Consider the following 17,282-nt stretch of genomic DNA (forward strand, 5'->3'; position numbering starts at 1 on the left):
CTGGGCCTGTCCAGCCTTTCTGTGCTCCGGTGGTAATTCGGATCACATCATTTCTCTGCCTGAAACCCTAGGCTAAGTCTTACAGCTCTCACCACACCATTAAAGACCCTTCTCATTCTGGCTCCCAGGTGTGTGGGGCGCATCTTCTGCTAATTCCTCACCTTCTGCGTGCCAGCCAGGCCCGATGACCAGCCACATCCAGACAGTCTCTGTTCCTCACGTCCTCTGTGATTTTTGTACTTCTCTTTGCTTTTTGGGCCTGGTAAAATCACACTTCTTTTTGAAGGCCTACCTCAGGCCCTTTCCCCAAGTCCTTAGGAGAAACTCTCGCCATCCTCTGGGTCAGGGGATCACTCACCGAGTTTTAAGTTCATCTTCCCGTCCAGACTGTGAGGCACGGGCTACACTGAATTCCTGGCGCCACAGTGGTTGATCAGCAGTGGATGCAGAGCGCACTGGATCACCCACCATCACATGTTCACCAGGACAGGAAACGGCCTGAGCGGACAGCCAGAGCCCGGGCATCTCCTCCCGTCACAAAACAGGGAAAAGAAAGGATGGGGGACCTGAGTGCGTGAGTGAAGTCAACCGTGCCCCAGACCTCCAGGCAGCATGCCTGAAGACAGGACGCTCAGGAAGGTGTGTTCAGACTCCAGGAAGAACACAGTTATATGGCTTTAGAGTTTAAAAAGCATTTCCACATACGTTAACTGATTTGATTTGCACTGCAACCCCGTGAAGCAGTGAACGTTTCCAGGTGAGGGAGCAGCCAGGTCAGGTGGCTTCAACAAGGTCACCCTAGCAAATGACAGACCTTCAACAGGAGACTGCGCCTTCTCCCCTGAGACCCGGTGTTCTTTCTCTCTGCTCTACCTTGTTGCCTCTCCAACAGCAGAGTTAATAGAACAACGAAACAGACTTTTTGGGGAAGTGGGAATAAGGTGGGGGTGATGTCAGCTTCTAAATCATAGAACGTTTTTTCCCACCCTGTTTCCAAACACGCCAGCCTCGGGAGGTTAACCATGCAGTGCGGGGGATGTTACCCTATTTCCAGAAACAGATCTGCCCCCCAAACACTTCGATTTGATGGCAAAATATTTTAATTTCTCATAAAGCTATTTCCCCTACCCAATCCCCACCCCACGGACTCAACGTGAAAAAGACTCTGCACGCATGCGAACTGGTGGAACAGGATGACGTGTGCATGCACATCTGTGCATATACATAACAGGTTTATTTATATGATTGGATCTACACTTTTGGAGGCTGTCTGAAGCATCTTATCAAAAGAAAACACATTTTAAGCAAGAGGTTAAAAAAGCTTTTCAGACCCAAAGGCCGTTTAATACAATAAATCCTACTTGGGTAATTTAGCAAATGTTTTTTTAAAACCCACATCCAACAGAGCGGTTAGTATTAGATATACAGATTTGGTTTCAAGGCTGAAATGCCCCTAGTATGATAGATCTCCTCATAAAACTCAGTCATTTTATATTATGCGATAAAAAATAGGGACACATTTCTATTGACAACTTAAATATTAACTCAATAGGCTACTTGGTGATATAAATAGGAAAAAAAAAAGTGGTCATGGACTAGGAGTGAGAAGACTAGGACACCAGCCCATCTTGGACTGCAAAGGCTGTTAAAATCTATCCCGGAATCTAAAACAGGAAGAAGAGTCAAATATTCCACTCCATATAGACCCCATCTGGCCCAAACCATCCCCCAAGGAGTACACCCCCAACACATGAGGTTTACTAACCACCTGCTACTGATGGTACTATGTCACTAATTAACAATGATCACAGAAAATGTGTCATCCCAGAGGTTGTGTTATTATACACAATGCATTTAGTGGCTGCAGAAAGCTTCCTCTGAGAGCCACGGTCAGAAGGCAAACTGACAAACATCCACGCCGCCGCTCCACGAAGCCGCAGCTAGGAGACAGCAGCATCCGTGTGCACGTTGGGCTCTCTCTGGCACGCTCCCCACTCTAGTTCGAGGGGCTGGGAGCCGGGGGACAGTCCCAGCCGGGTGCTGCAGCTCTACTCCTGGGCTTCCTTGCGGGTCAGCTTGTAGATCTCGGTGGGCCCGTCCACGTGCGTGATGGTGGTAGTGAGCTGGAGCTCCTCCCCACTGTGCACACCCAGATCGCCTGAAACAGGGGTTTGGGGGGGTTAGACGTGTTCAAGGAGGAAGGAGAAGAAAGCTGGGACTCATCTCAGGAACAATGCCCCTCTTTCACATTCTGAGCTCGTAGAGAAAGCCAGGGTGAACTCCCCACCTTTGCCCTCGGACTCTGTGGTAATTTCATAGCATTTCTGTCTCCCAGAGAAGAGACATTCACAACAGATGAATCAGCTCACTGCTTCCACCATTCATAGTAATTAACATTTAACAAGCACTTACTTTGTGCCTGACGCTATTCTTGACGCTTTACAGGCGATTGTATTTGATCCTCACGAGAGCCCCCCCAAGGCGGTTGCTCTCATCCCGTCAGCTGGGAGCGAAGGAAGGTAATGGTCCCAGGTGGGAGCAGACATGCGACAGAGTGGGAACGAGGCAAGGAAGGAAGGTCTGACTTCAAGGCCGCACCCATGGGCTAAGCCAACACAGCCGCCCTGGTGCTGGGAGGGCAGGCAGGACGGGACGCACTCACTGTGAATAATTTACCAAGCGGCCCGCCATGTGAAGGCAAACAATACCTACCCCCATTTACCAACAGGTTGGGAAGGTACCATGTGTCATCCACTCAGGGACCATTAAGGGTTTTCTTCTCTAGGAAAAAGTACCAGAAATGTGCTCTGAATTTTCTGCTGCCCCCAGGATTCTGGACACAACCCCCGTGTTTTGGACTGAGCATCCATGGACAGAAGTATTCTTCTGCGAAAGTGGAACAATGCAGCCTTTTCTCAACTAACAGGAGAAAAATAAGTTTCTGTAAGTTAAACCCTTAGGGCCTGTGAACTTTCATAAGACAATTAAGGGAATGTATATCTGGCAAAGGGAAGATGGAAAATGCCAGGCCCCAGTTGTGCTCAGATTGTGGTGTGGGGGGATGCACATGTCTGTGCATATTTGAAGAACGATGAGCTGGAGAATAAGAGGTTAAAGTTATGTCTGTGGTTTTTATATTTATATTGTGCACATATGATTTCATATTTTCTGGGAGTGAAATTTTGCCTAGTTCAAAGCATGGAATTAAATAAGTAAATGCTGTTTTCAATTGGGATTCCATACCATAACTTAGAAAAAAGCTCTGGCCCTACCCTTACAACTAATGTCTTGTCACTAGTTTGAGAATTGCTGGGCGTCAGTGAATCTGACAGCCTTAGGACCCAAGGGGCCACCCACGCACTGGGCCTACTTGGCTGGTGCCCCCTCACTTGTGCCACCTGATGTTAGTTTTTCATTGTAGACCCATTTCTCAGCGCAGCTGCATCGGTCTTCTTATTAGATGTTGGCCTGAGACTCTGTACCTGAGAGATTCCCTAGTCTCAGAAGCAGGGTCATTAGCAGTTGCAGAGGATGGCTAATGGCCTTTGGGACTGTTTGGGCAAAGGTCTCATTCACAGGCCTGGGGCAGAGCAGATACTAAAGGGATATCAGCCCAGCCTCATCCGCCCTTGGGCCAGGGCATGGCGAATGGGGCACAAAGCCTGCTGTGGGTTTTTCTGGGGGATGCCTGTGGCCATGCTGAACCATTCCTTATACAATGAGCAAGATATCACATGCCACTGACTTGCGTTCTCACTGCGTTCTCACTCACTTCTAGTCCACTCCTCTTTCCAGAGCACGCATGAGCCTCCAATTTCTTGGTCAAAGCTAGTTCTGGATCTGCATATCTGTGTGAGCCATCAGAACTTCAAAGCCAGTTTCATGATCTGCATGTTTGCGAGTCATCAAAACTTCAGAGTCCTGACCACCGCAGGAGACCCGCTAACACCCCCACGTGTTTACCTAAGGAAGCCCTTCCACTGAAGACTTCTTAGAAATACACGCTAGAAGATGATTCTACTCAGGTTTTGAACAGAAAATCCTAATTCTTTCAGCTTAAAATGTGATTCCGATTAGCAGGTCCTGCACAATGTGTATGATCCTACAGACCGCTTGGAGAAACAGCCTAAATTACTTTGGCTTCTTTATTTTGACAGGCACCTATATCACAGTGCTCACCATGTGCCTGCCACCATTCTAAACACTTTACAAATATTAATGCATGCAATCTTCATTCCAGTCCTTTGACAGAGGTTCTATTGTCATCATTCCCATTGTGTTGATGAAGAAACTGAGGCACAGCGAGGTTAAGTAACTTGCCCAAAGCCCAAATTGGTAAATAGTAATGTGGGATTCAAATCGGAGCAATGAGGCTCCAGAATCCAGGCTCTCAAGCTTTAGCTGTGCTGACTCTTCGTAAATATTCTGGTTTCCAGCAGCCAATGAGACTGCCAGGGAAATACGAGTCAACGTGCAATGTGTTACAGTCAAGACCATTTCAATGATCATGAAATTAATAATTCAGCATATTAATTTTGCTTTTGTATCGGATGAAAGAGAATGTATAGCACACAATACAGGGTACTGATAGTAAGGAGAGCTGTTTTTCATGAATATTTACCATCTGCACTATTACGGGCTTAGCATGCCCTGTATTTCCTTATAAGATGTGAAGACACAGCCTCAAATAAGCAATTAATTTCTCTAATGTGACCCAGCTTGCTCCCAGCAGAGCTGGGACGAGGATCCAGATCAATGGGACTCTGGCTAGCAAAATCTAGGTTCAGTGTGTGGTTTTATTGTACCTTGAAGGCCAACTTTTTCCCTTGGGGAATGGATGAGGGAATATGGCAGTAACATAGCAGGAGTGGGGATCCCTCCATTTGTCTCCACATTCCATCGACTCCCACTCCTGCCAAGGTCTTGCTCCATCTGTCATTCTCCCTCTCTTGGCTCCTGCTGCTCAGTACACAAATACGCTCAAAGTCTCTTCTCATCTAAGACAAAAAAAACCCTTCCAAAAATGCGACACATTTCTTATTTGGGGGGGCGGTGGGGAGAAGACTAAAAAGAAAAAAATAAATTAAGAAAGGAAAAGAACAGAATTCTTCAGTTTGCAGGAAGTCGGGTTCCCTGGTTATGATGTCAATTCATCTCAGCAAATTAACAGTAAGATGAAGGCTTGTTTCTTTCTAACCATTGCAAAATGAGATCAATATCTGGCTTCGGATTTAATCTCAAAGGGCTATCATAGATGCATATCTCATCCACAGGTGTGTGGCTGCTACTTGATTTTAACTGCCTCAATTTTAACTGTGTCCTGGGGACACAGACAGCTACATAAGCTGCACTCTAACGACATAATGAGAGACATAACACAATGAGCAGCGCAGCTTCCTAAGATTAGAAGCATTTTAATGATTTGTGTATCTGTGGCTACTTTAGTAAAAAGAAGGAAAATTGCTAAGATAATTCCAAGACTGTTTCCCAGAATCTGGGAACGACCAGCAGTCTTCTAGTATTAATAAGGGCTACCTAATTCTGTCCTCACAGCCGGTAAGACAAATTAACACCCATCACCCAGACGTGGAAGCCAGAGAGCTCCCACGCCATGAGCTCCTATTTGTTTCTCGAAGTCATCACAGTCTATATTGGAGTCAGGATTCCAAACCATCTGGGTCTACCTCCAAAGCTGATGTTGTTTCCATAACACTCCTGACTTCATTTTTTTCCATATAATCGTTTCCAGTCCCACAATGACCTCCTTCCTATTCACCCTCAAAGCTAAGCTCAAATGATAACTCTCTGTAATGGAGTCCTGCTTCATAGCAGAATGAGAAAGTCCAGGAGACTGTAGTATTTCTAAAGCTAAATTATTTCCATGCAAAGGACTACTGTTGACTCTGAGCAACACAGTCCCTGGGATGTAAGTGCTTGTGGAAGCGCCCCCAAGACTTGCCTAGTACAGGCCAGTCCACCTCCTCCTGCTCTGCTCCCCATGGCTGGTCTAGCCCAGCGCACCAGCACTGGTGTCCCCATTGGGATTTAGGGAGACACCCTCAGCTAGGAAATGGGTGTGCCTTGGGATGCCCGGCTTTGGTGATCCCTTCCGAGGGATGGGGCAGAGTGGCCTTGGTGGACCAGTGTTCCGGAATCCTGGGTCCAGCCAGCTCTCAATCCCTTTCGACCATTGAGGTAGTTTAGACCAGGCTTGGGGTGAGCCACTTCCCCTCCACCTCCACACAGCCAGTGCCAGGCAACTGGAAGGAGGTGGACACAATCAAACCTAGAAGTTTTGAGTGAAACCTCAGTGTTGTGGGCTGAATGATATTTCTCCCAGATTCCCCTGCTGAAGCCCGAACCCTCAGTGCCTAAGAACATGACTACATCTGGAGAACGGGTCTTTAAAGAGGTGAGTAAGTTAAAATGAGGTCATTGGAGTGGGCCCTGTAATCCGATATGACCTATGTCCCTATAAGAAAAGGAGATCAGGTTACAGATATACACAGAGGAGGACCACGAGAAGACACAGGGAGAAGGCCAGCCAAGGAGAGAAGCCTCAGAAGCAACCAACCCTGCTGACACCTTGATCTTGGACTTTCAGCCTCCAGGACTGTGAGAAAACAAATACGTTTCTGTTGTTTAAGCTGCCCAGTCTGTGGTATTTGTTACAGCTGCCCTACAAAACTAATGCATTTAGAAAGCTAAAAGGTCCTCCCAAGAAGGTGACTGAGGTACCATCTATCAAGGTGGGGTGACAGTAATTCTAAGACTCAGAGAAGATGGTTTTATTGCCTGGCCAAGGAGAGGGCAGGTCACTGGCAGTACAGCAGCCCTCGTAGAGGCAGGAGGCAGAAAATGCTCCAGTTCAAATAGCACACGAGGAGGTACCAAGCTGGTGACGGCCTGTCTCCTGCTCCCCATCTTCATCTGGGAATGGGAAAAGGCTGTGGAGACCCACTTCAGAATCCACTTCAACCCTGGTGGTAAGACCAGTCCCATCACTGCTCACAGACATCAAGAAGCCAGGATGGCCATGGGTGGGTCATCGAACATGCAACCAGGGGAGAGCCCTCAACAAAAGGCAGCCGCATGACTCAGACCTAACATTTATTGAGGCAACAAAAGCCACAGCCACCTTTCCTGTGAAACAAGCAGCAGGAGACCTTCGAGCCCTCTGGAAGTAAAACTGACACCGAGTGGTAGCTACCCACCAAGACATGGGACCCGGGGCTGCTGTGGTGGCTTCCAGCAGAATGAATGTGCCAGACGGAAGACATTTAGTGCGAACAGAAATAGAAAGGAGCCGGCTGGCAATTCGAGTGTCTCCTTTCCCCTTAGTCACAGTCATCCAGTCAGGAATTCCGTTTCTCACTTTTTTCCTAAAACTTTCTGACCAGAATTCCACAGATGAAAGAACACAAAAATGAAAGCTATTATCAAGAATTGTCTGATTCATAAGCAGCTCCAGCTTTATTTTCCACATGAATTGCTGACTGAGGAGGTCTGGGCACTTGGTCGCACGTGCAGGGCATCGATGCTGTGCCCCTGGGAGGTGGTGCCTTCGCGCCGAGCTAGGGGCTACCAGCAGCCTACTGCAGTTCCCCTCTGCCTGCGAAGACATCCCAAATGATTCACAGATTAGCTATGGAAACAGGTAAAAAGAACAACTTTAATGAGAAGCCAGCAGAAGCAGGACAGAAAATGTGAATGGTCCTCGAAAGAAAGAGGTCTAAAATAGCTTTGCTAAATTAAAAAAAAATTATGTGTATGTGTGTATAGATGTATGTATAGATAGATGTGTGTATGAACCTGTACCCATAAAATGATTATATGTAAGCATACACATATGTAGTCATATAGATACAGTGACTGACGTGCACATGTTTATACCAGCACTGCAGCTACGATCAGTCAACCAACAAGAAGAAAGCCAGGGCGCCATAGCCCTGTGGCACCCATCAGCTTCCTGAAACATGAAAACATTCTGGCTTGGAGCTGTCCTGTCACATGTCTCAGGAGGCAGCAGAGAAGTCTTATCTCCCAGACCAGGCTACCAGCTCCCTGAGCACAAGGACTGTCTCTGTCACTCCTTTGGGCTTCACGTCACCCCATCTTATTAAACCTAGCCCAGTGCTAAGTACTAAGGCGTTCAGTGGTTCTAAGGGTCACTTTCTGATCCACACAATAAAAGAGAAGCAGGAATACATGAAGGGAAATGCCCTTTGGAAACCCAGCCTCTCTTGAACCTGACGTCTGCTTTGGTTTTCTCTGTCCATTCCTTGACCAAAAAGAGGAAGCCAAGTCTATGCTCTCGCCTTCACTTCCTTCCGACCCAGGCCCTCCTGACGCTTCTTGGCCTCCCTCTCCGCCTCCCAAACAGCCCTACTCAGTGGTTCTTTTTCCTTAACCCCTTTGACCTCCGCTCATCAGAAACTGCTTGCTGAGCTCCTGAAAATGAGCTTTTTCCAGAGGTCCATCCAGGACCCATCTCATGAAGGCAAGAGCACCATGCACCTGGGACTCATTCTCCACAGCAAGAGATCCGAATTCTTGGCTCTGGACCCTAACAGCAAGCGGGGTAGGTGGTCCAAAGCAATTTAAAAACGAAAACTTTCCACGAGAAAGGACAAGGAGCCTGGGAAGCCTGCGGGAGAAGGAATGCCATCCAGAGACGCGGAGAATTTACAAACTCAGTGTGTCCCCCCGAGAGTTCATTTGCTAGGTTTTGGTATAATATTCCAAACAAGCTTCTTCCAAAGAGTTTGCACATCTTGGCAGCCACTCCACAACTCCTAGGATACTGTGTGGTCTTGCAGCAGATGAAGAGACGAAAAGTCAGAGGGAGGAGAGAAGGAAATAACCAGAGAACCCAATGTGCAGGAGCCCCCTTCCAAATGCAAAGGTCAAGACCACGCGGGAGGGCAGGGGAAGGTACAACAGGCTGCCGGGGGCTCACGGGCTGCCGTGACGTCACAGCTGATCATGTCACCATCGCGGACCTGCTCAAATCACACGACTCTGTGTTTATGATCAGGACAGGGTCCCAAAAGAGACTGCCCACAGAACTGCTTGAAGAATGTTTTTCAACTGGGGCCCTATTGGCATTTCGGGCAGGACAATTCTTTACTGCCAGGGACTGTCTTGCTCATTGCAGGCCATTTAGCATCCCTAGAACGTGGCCACTGAATGACAGCAGCATGTCCCAGCCATAGTGACAATTCAGAACAGCCACGAACGCTTCCAAACACTGCTTGGCAAGGGATTCGGGGATATGGCGTCCTGCTGAGAATTTGCTTTGGAGCTTTCTGTGAAATTACAGATCAAGCTGTCTTCAACAAAAAAGTCTGATGGGGACTAGACTGAGTGCTATCCTCAACTGCAAGGTTTCAAGCCCAGCAGGGTGGCTGTTGTGCAGAGTAAGAAGTCCCAATGGGAGCTGCCTAATACTTTGGTTTGCAACTCAAGCATCTAGCCCAACAGGCTGGCAGGCTGGCACTCTTCCTCTGCAGGGCTGGCCATGGCTCTGGCCTTCCATGTTCTTGAAAGTGCTGGGGTTGGGCAAATTCTCACCAGTGTTTGGGAAGCCCTTATCTGTGAGAGAATCACCCTGTGGGCTGCCACTTTGTGATAGCAAGTGCTCTTCCGCCCCTTCCTTGCTAACAGGAAGAAAGAGAACCAGAGGATTTCATGGTTCAAAAGGACTTTCAGAGATCGCTTACAGTGGGGAGAAGTGGTACACAGAGAGGTTAAGCAGTTTACCAATAGTTACATAGCAAAAACAACCAGAAGAGTTTACGTACATCAAGTGCTACTATAGCACACGGTCAGCACTGCGAACCTATTACCCATTAGTGTTACCATTCCACACCCCAGGAAGTCCAGCAATTGCTCTGTGTGGTATTTTCCTGGAAGGCAGGAACTCCAGCTATTGGATTCCTGCTTAATACTCTCAAGCCAAGGACAGGACCCTGTGGTTTCTGTCAAAGTCCAACCAGATGACCATGAAATGAAATCACGATTCTTGTTCACAAGCCCAGAATCCTTTCCTGCTGGCGTTATGGAGGTCCAAGTTGGAGAGGCCATATCCTCCCATTTTCCATGCATACAGTAAAGCATTGAGTGCTGGCAGGAGAGGAAGCTGAAGGCTGCCGAGCTGACAAACTTTCTAGAAAGGAAGTCAATCAAACCAAGAGTTGGGCAGGTGGGTAGGTAAGCCAAAAGTCTTTATTCTTGCCCAAGACCCATGGCCAGAGATGGACCTGAGGGTGAGTGTGATGAGAAGTCAAGGAGTAGGGAGGAAGAGAGGCCTGATGTCTAGGATGCTCTTGCACGGGAGTGGCAGGTGCAGTACCAGAGACAGATGGGGCGGAGACCATCCCACTACGCTACACCCTCAACACAGATGCCCTCCTCTCCCTGCTCCTTCTCTCATCATCACCTGCCTTCCTGTACCTCCCTCTCAGGATCATTGGCCCATCTGTGAAATGTGAAAGCTAATCTAGAACTCTTATTTCTAAAGCATTATTTCACTCAACATTTTCAATGCACTAGTAAAACCCAGTCCTTGCCCTGGGGGAGTTAGTGCTCCAGCAGGAGAGAGGAGGCACAGTAAACTCATCTACCACGTCTACACGTGAGTGTCATGGGAACAGTGTAAGCGTATTCCCCCAGCCTGTCCGTAGAACACTAGTTCCAAAGGACAGCATCTGGGAAACGGGTCCCCGAGCCAAAGGATTTAATCATTGGGGAGTCCCCAAAGGATTTAATCATTGGGGAAATGCTATTATTATCCCACCCATTTTAAAAGACTTATAGTACAAATTAATGTACTCAAGGCATTAAGACGTCTTGCAGCAAAAACCTCATTAATGCTGATAAAAACCCAATGATTCTCAAACTTATTTGACTATTAAAACCTATCCACATCCCATGGCAACAATATTCGATTGAAGTAGTTTGCCGGACTCCAAATGAGGTGATCAGGAATAGGTTTCAAAGAGGAGGAAGCATTTTGAATGGGCCCACAAGAGGGGAGGGTTTCATCAGGCCCGGATGGAGGCAGGACAGGCATCAATTCATTCCACACACACTCGTGCAGCACTGCCTACGAGCGAGGCCAACCCTTGGTGCCACAGGAGACATGCAGGCCGTAAGGCCCTGGCCTCTGCTCCAAGGCAGAGTTAAGGGCACTGGTTCTGATTTGAGGAAGAGCAGCTTATATTTGAGGAACAGCAAGTCTGTGGCTAGGGTAACGCAGGTGTGAAAAAGACAGAAAGAATGAGGGCGGAGCCAAACAGATAGGACTGGCTTCCAAAGAGAAAGGAGCCATCAGATCAGCTGTTCACTAGGCCACCTAGTCCCTGCTGACAGCACTGGCCTAGGCTGTGGTGGCATGCCCTCTGCCATGGCTGGGGATAGACCTGGGGTAAGCCCTTCCCTTCTCTGGGCCTCATCTATAAGATGACCAGACTGGCTGAGTTCTCTTTGCAGGATCAACATCAGACAGCACATACAAGCACTTAGGACCAGACAGGGGACAGGAGGACAGCTAGTGGTTTGGATGTGTGTCAACAAACACCCCTGCAGGAAAATGAACAGGAGAAAAAGGAAGCCAGCTCTGTCTTCAGCGCTCAGGGCCCACTCCACCTGATGTCTTAGGATCGGGATGCTCAAGCTAGAAGCATAACGTGGCATACTTTCCAATGGCCAACTGTGCTCAAAAATCTAAGGAAAGCAAATTTAACTTTTTACTAAAACCGGGGCATACTATAGACTAGAATGCAATATTCCCAGTGTATTTTACAGATAAAAAGACAAATGAAGACAAAGAAATACGTGTTTTGTGCTGGCTTTTTGTGTTATGGCTCCAGAGTCCCAAGGGGTGCTCGTTCACTGTCTCCCGGTATTAGGAGACGTTTGGAGGAAAAGTTTGACTGGGGAACCCGGAGCCTTCGCTATTTAAGTCTTACAGAAACAGCAGCCTACTTGTCCTGAGTTAAGCTGTGCGAGAGACTGGAACTCACCATTGGACTGGTCATCCCCATAGTTCTTATGCGATGGTGCATACAAGAACATCAAAGCAAAGACATACAGATTCCACATCCCATAGATGCCCGTGAAGAAGGCACTGTTCACTTGCACGGTGACGCCGCCCCACTTCCAATGGCCTTCAGTCACCTATGGAAAAAGGACAGCGACATTCGACTGGAACCAAGAAGAAACATAACACCAACTCAGGAACCAACCAATACAAAAACCAAGTCCCTTTTACATATGGGCAAAGCGAAGGGCCATGTCAGCCTCCATCTTTTAATCTGAATCACACTAGGACGAGTAAATAGGGTGCTTACCATGGTCAGGCACAAAGTCAGTGGTTCTCGTCTTGTCTGCACATTAGAATCACCTGGGGGAAAGTGTCTTCCTAAAACGGCAGTACATTGCTATCCGGAATTTAAAGAAGTTGTGTTTGAGTCTAATCAGTATCCAAAACTATAATTCTTCCTCTGCTGTCTGTCTACCCTGCTCGCTGTGAACTCCCTGCGGGCAGAGACCAGTTCTGCTTCATCCACGGCTCCACGGTCAGTGCCTGACAGACCCAGGGGCTCGGTGCAGAAGGCTGATTAGACAAACAGATGAACCCTTCGAGTGCACAATGGGGAGCAGTGTGGAGAGGCAGAAAGACCCAGGCTTCCAGTCAGAGACCCGGGTTCAAGGCCAGGCTCCACCACTCCCTCTCTGTTTGCTGTAAGACAAGTAGATAAGACTCTGAACTGAAGTTTCCTTAAGTGTAAAAATAAAAACTTGCAGGGCTGCTGAGGAGAATTAAGTAAAAATATTTCTAGAAATTTCCTGGCACACAGTAAACACTCAATAAATCTTACTTATTTATACAATGTCACTCCATAGAAGTCACTCACGAAGGTAATTAGGAAATTTTCCTATGCTGTACAATTCTGCAAGAATGTTCTGAAGCTGCTTTTGTCTGTGTTAACAACTTGGTGATAGTTTGAAGGGCTGTCTGATGACATATGGATGACGCCATCTATCAACAGAACTGTTGAGCCGAGCGCTAATAATTTGTGCCAGCTCTGAGATCAGTGAATGATTTTGACCACTTCTACTTGATACAGGAAATTCTAAATGGGAGTGAAAGAAAGTATTGGACCAATGTTCCTGGGATAGCTTAATGAGGCTGGGTTACATGAACCGTCTCTAGGAGCCCCATCTAAATGTTAATGACATTCCCCAGCAGGTTGATTTCATGTCCTTTATGAGGCAGGGTGGCTATACTCATTTGGTTACCCTCTTTACAACCCATGACCCACTGGGGGCCCAGGCACTATCAAGGTATAAAACACAGGTATTTCCTTTTGAAAGACCTGGAGTGTCAGTTAACCAGGTTAACTGATTATAGACTTACCAGTTTTTGCTTGGCATGGGTAATAAATAATTTTTCGTTTTTGTGATTCATAACAAAGCACTGCCACAAACTCTTCTCTATTTTGGAAAATAATGCACTCTATGATCTGCCTAACAATGTTTATTGGCAAAGAAGGATTTCATAACCATTACTGATTTCAGAACAGGGTACCAGTATTCAAGCTACTTAGGACTTCTTAGAAAAGTCTCCAAATGTCACCCTTCTTACTTTTAAGCACAGAATATCCTAACTTTATAAAATTACAGTAAGTAGGACACCTTAAGATGATTTTTAATGCATGTAATGGAAGGAGAGAGGAAGCCTTAAGAGAGTTCCTGAAAATCTATGTGGTGATAACACAGGGAACTCTTCCAGATGTGAGTAAGGGGGGAGGTGAGGCTGGGTGAACTACAGGTAAGATGGAGAATGGCACTTCTTATTCTCCTCCACCCGATAAGGCAGCGGGCCCCTCAGCTAGAGGAAGGTCCTGAAAGAGACGCTACTTCCTGCGATGCAATCTGAGAATACTCAGTATGGACAATTTTGGTAGACTTCATTCTCACTGGGATGGGCAAGACTGATCCACCTAGGGAACACCCACTTTCATGTCTGGTACACAGTGACGCTCAACAGACAGCTGTTTGCTGAGTGACTGTGGGGAAAAGTACAGGGATGTGCAGGAAGGCCAGCGCACATACGTGGAGGTGGACAGGGGATAGAAACAGTCACTCTTAGGAGAGAAAATACTGCAGTCCATAGTAAATCACAACAATTGCATGTAAAAGTAAGAGGAGAGGTCAATAGGTAATAAGTGTTTTTTCATTTAAATATCGCTCTCTATTGTATTCCTTTATTATCACTTAAAACAAGTCGTTACAGATATTAGCAAAGCTAAGACTCTTTTGTAATAATAACAAGGATAACAATAGTTAACATTTATTCAGTACTAATGATGTGTCAGGCACTATAATAAGAAATTTACATGCAAGATGTTATTTGCTCTTTATTACCACTCTATGAGGTAGGTAGGTAATATTTCCACCCAACACAGGGGTAAACCATGACACAGAAATAATGCAGTATCTTGCTCAAGATCACTCAGCCAGAAAGTCGTGGCTCTGACTCCAAAAGAAGTGTTCTTAATCATTATACAACACGACAGGAAGAATACTACTCTAAACAAGGGTAAGTCTCTGAAGTTAGCGTATGAGGCAACTATTGTGTAAGGTCAAATTTCCTTTGAAAATTCACTGAAGTGACCATAATGCACATTATGTATACAATAAATATATACACACACAGGCTTGTATATTCAAATCTGTATAGTTATATGCACTATACGCCCCAGACGTAGCAATGTATGGTATATAATACACTGGATATATATGCAAAATACAATTTTACAGCACAACCACTGAAATGAGATGCTCATACTACGAGGGGCACAGAGGACTGAGAGTGATGGAGGAACAGCAGATTCACGCCCCCGTATCTCATGCTTACTTGGGGACACATGCATGTTGTTTAGAATGGAGATGCAGAATTACCCATACTGTTTAATTTGCGATCTCTAAATGTATTATATCTTGCTGAGGGCAAGAAGTTGAATTTGCATAAACGAACTGCACACATAGTGTCATTCTGCTGTTCAGAAACTCGACTGTGCTTTCTCCTCTCCTCTCTCAATTATTCATGCCGGAGACATCTTGAGCTCTGAGTACATTCCCACCAACACACACCACAATAAGCAGCCTCCACAGAGCAGGCCTTGTAAATCCAAAATCTTATTAATGCCAAGGCAGAGAGGTGAGAGTCACCCCCTTTCAATTTTAAGAGAGAAAAATCAGGTAGCTCCCCCCACCAAAAAAGGAAAGAAAATCATCTGCCCTCTGCCTAAGTCTTATTTCTAAAAGTCCTGGTTTTTCCTGATTTAACATTTGAACAATTTACTTTTGTGTGAAACCACCCAATTATACCCCTGGAGCCAAGTGAAGGTCAGCTCCCTTTACACCCAGTAGTCTTGACAACCAACATTCCACTTAACAACAAGATTTCCAAATCCCACACACAGGCTCTCTTACTGGAAACATTTCCTCTGTAAGAACAGAATGAAGTGATTACACACAAAAAAAGAGCCGGGGACAAGCTCTCTGGGAGTTTGCTGCATGTGGTTTGACCTGACTGTCAGGCACCTTGGGGTCCCCTCAGTGAAGGTCGGCGACCTTCTCCCCAGCCCCACACTTCTGCTCCCTCCTGCCCGCCACCTCTAAAGGGAACGCCCCTTTCTCTTCCAGGGGGAAGGGACTCAAATACCAGACTGTGATATATCAGCCCTTGGTTGCTAGGACTGAGGCCATTAAAATGGCAGGCATTAAAAGCCGGCACCTCAGTGCCCAGCTACAAAGCCGCAAGGTCACTGCATTCCACAGCTTCCCGTCGGCTTTTCATTCCTGGCCTCCGAGCGGCAATATCCCGGCGAGCTCCCCTCGCATTATATTTCATGGGGCTTAAATGCAAGCTCTCCCAGCAAGCCCGAAACTATAATGGCAGTTTTAATACCTTCCTTTTACCTAAGGCTGGGATCTATTTCAAAAAGTTACCCAATAGGTTTTCTTTCAGGCGAACTCGTTGCTGAGACATTCCAAAACGACATTAAAAAATAAATCCTCTGATGACTGTATTAATACAGTACCTGAGACACTGAGAGCCATGCCTGAGAACGTCTTACATATCTATAAATAAACCTTAAAAAAAATAACCCAGCAGGAGGAATGTGAGGAGCTAATGGAATCCAAAAGACCTCGCTGCTACCCCTTAGACTTGAAATCCACTCCAGGCTGACTGTCGCAGCAGATAAAAAAAGCCAGCCACGGGCTGGAGCCGTGTTAGAAAACACGGGGGCAATGGAGCATTAATCTTTTTCTCCAAAAAAAGCCACAAACTCGGCTCCTCGGAAGAAGGAAGGAGGAAGATTGTCCTCCTTTGCTTTAAAAGGTGCACTAATTAAATATGTACAAGGTTAAATTCAGGCAACATGTAGTACCTTAAAGCTCGGCCAAAGGTCCCTTCTTGACTTCAGGTGGAAGGGACTCTCTGCAGAGACCAGAGAGAAAGTGGGAGAGTGACTGCCACTTTCGAAGGAGGCAGAAGCGCATGTCAGGACCCAAAGTGTCCCTTCCTGCTGCCCTCCTGAGGACGCGGTGTCCCGACATGGCCTCTTCCTCCTCAGCCCACCTTCCTGAGGCTCTGATCCTCTGAGCAGCGTGCCTGCTCTCCCAGCCCTGCAGAACTGGCCGTATGAGGTGTCACGGCACGTCACCGAGGGACACGAGGACTGGAAAGCATCTGGTCCCACAAGGGAATCAATCAAGGGTTAATTTATGCCTCAGACACCCTCGATTGAGCCTCAACTGGCTGAATAAAAAACTCATTCAAGAATTTGAAATATTTTCACTGCATTTGGAGTGGAGACTGAAGGCTCCAAGCTTTTATAAACAAACAGTCTGATACAAACACAGCACTGTTGTAGGTCAAGACCAATGTGGGGAACAGAACTTAGGAAGATCTATGTGTATATTTGCTTTGTTTTTTCCAACATGAACACTGCCCAGGGGGCACAGCCAACAGGGCTCTTGGGCTCCTAACTTGGGTGGGAGGCACCCTTGGGTGTCCTTGGATAGAATTCAACGGGTCCATGAACTGGAATGGGAAAAATGTCTATCTTTATTTTTGCCAGTTGCTAACTGAAAGTTACCCATTTCTTTCAATTCTGAATGTATTAATCCCTGTAATGTCAGTAGTACCTGAAATTTTGTCACCAAGAGAAATCATGCTATTTTCATATCAATTAGTTATAGAT

At 46.6% G+C, this 17,282-nt stretch overlaps 1 protein-coding gene across 1 annotated transcript in view; it reads right to left on the bottom strand.

The window, feature by feature from the left end:
- Positions 1-1,194: 1,194 nt before the first annotated feature.
- Positions 1,195-17,282, bottom strand: part of WLS (Wnt ligand secretion mediator) — a 92,906-nt gene continuing 76,818 nt past the window's right edge. The window contains exons 11-12 of the mRNA XM_046645344.1: positions 12,027-12,180; positions 1,195-2,158 (exon numbers count right to left, since the gene is read on the bottom strand). Of these exons, the coding sequence (XP_046501300.1) occupies positions 2,049-2,158; positions 12,027-12,180 (264 nt within the window). The 3' untranslated portion in view covers positions 1,195-2,048. The remainder of the gene's footprint in view (positions 2,159-12,026; positions 12,181-17,282) is intronic.

The sequence above is a fragment of the Equus quagga genome, chromosome 18 (genome assembly GCF_021613505.1).
Source record: "Equus quagga isolate Etosha38 chromosome 18, UCLA_HA_Equagga_1.0, whole genome shotgun sequence".
NCBI lineage: Eukaryota > Metazoa > Chordata > Mammalia > Perissodactyla > Equidae > Equus > Equus quagga.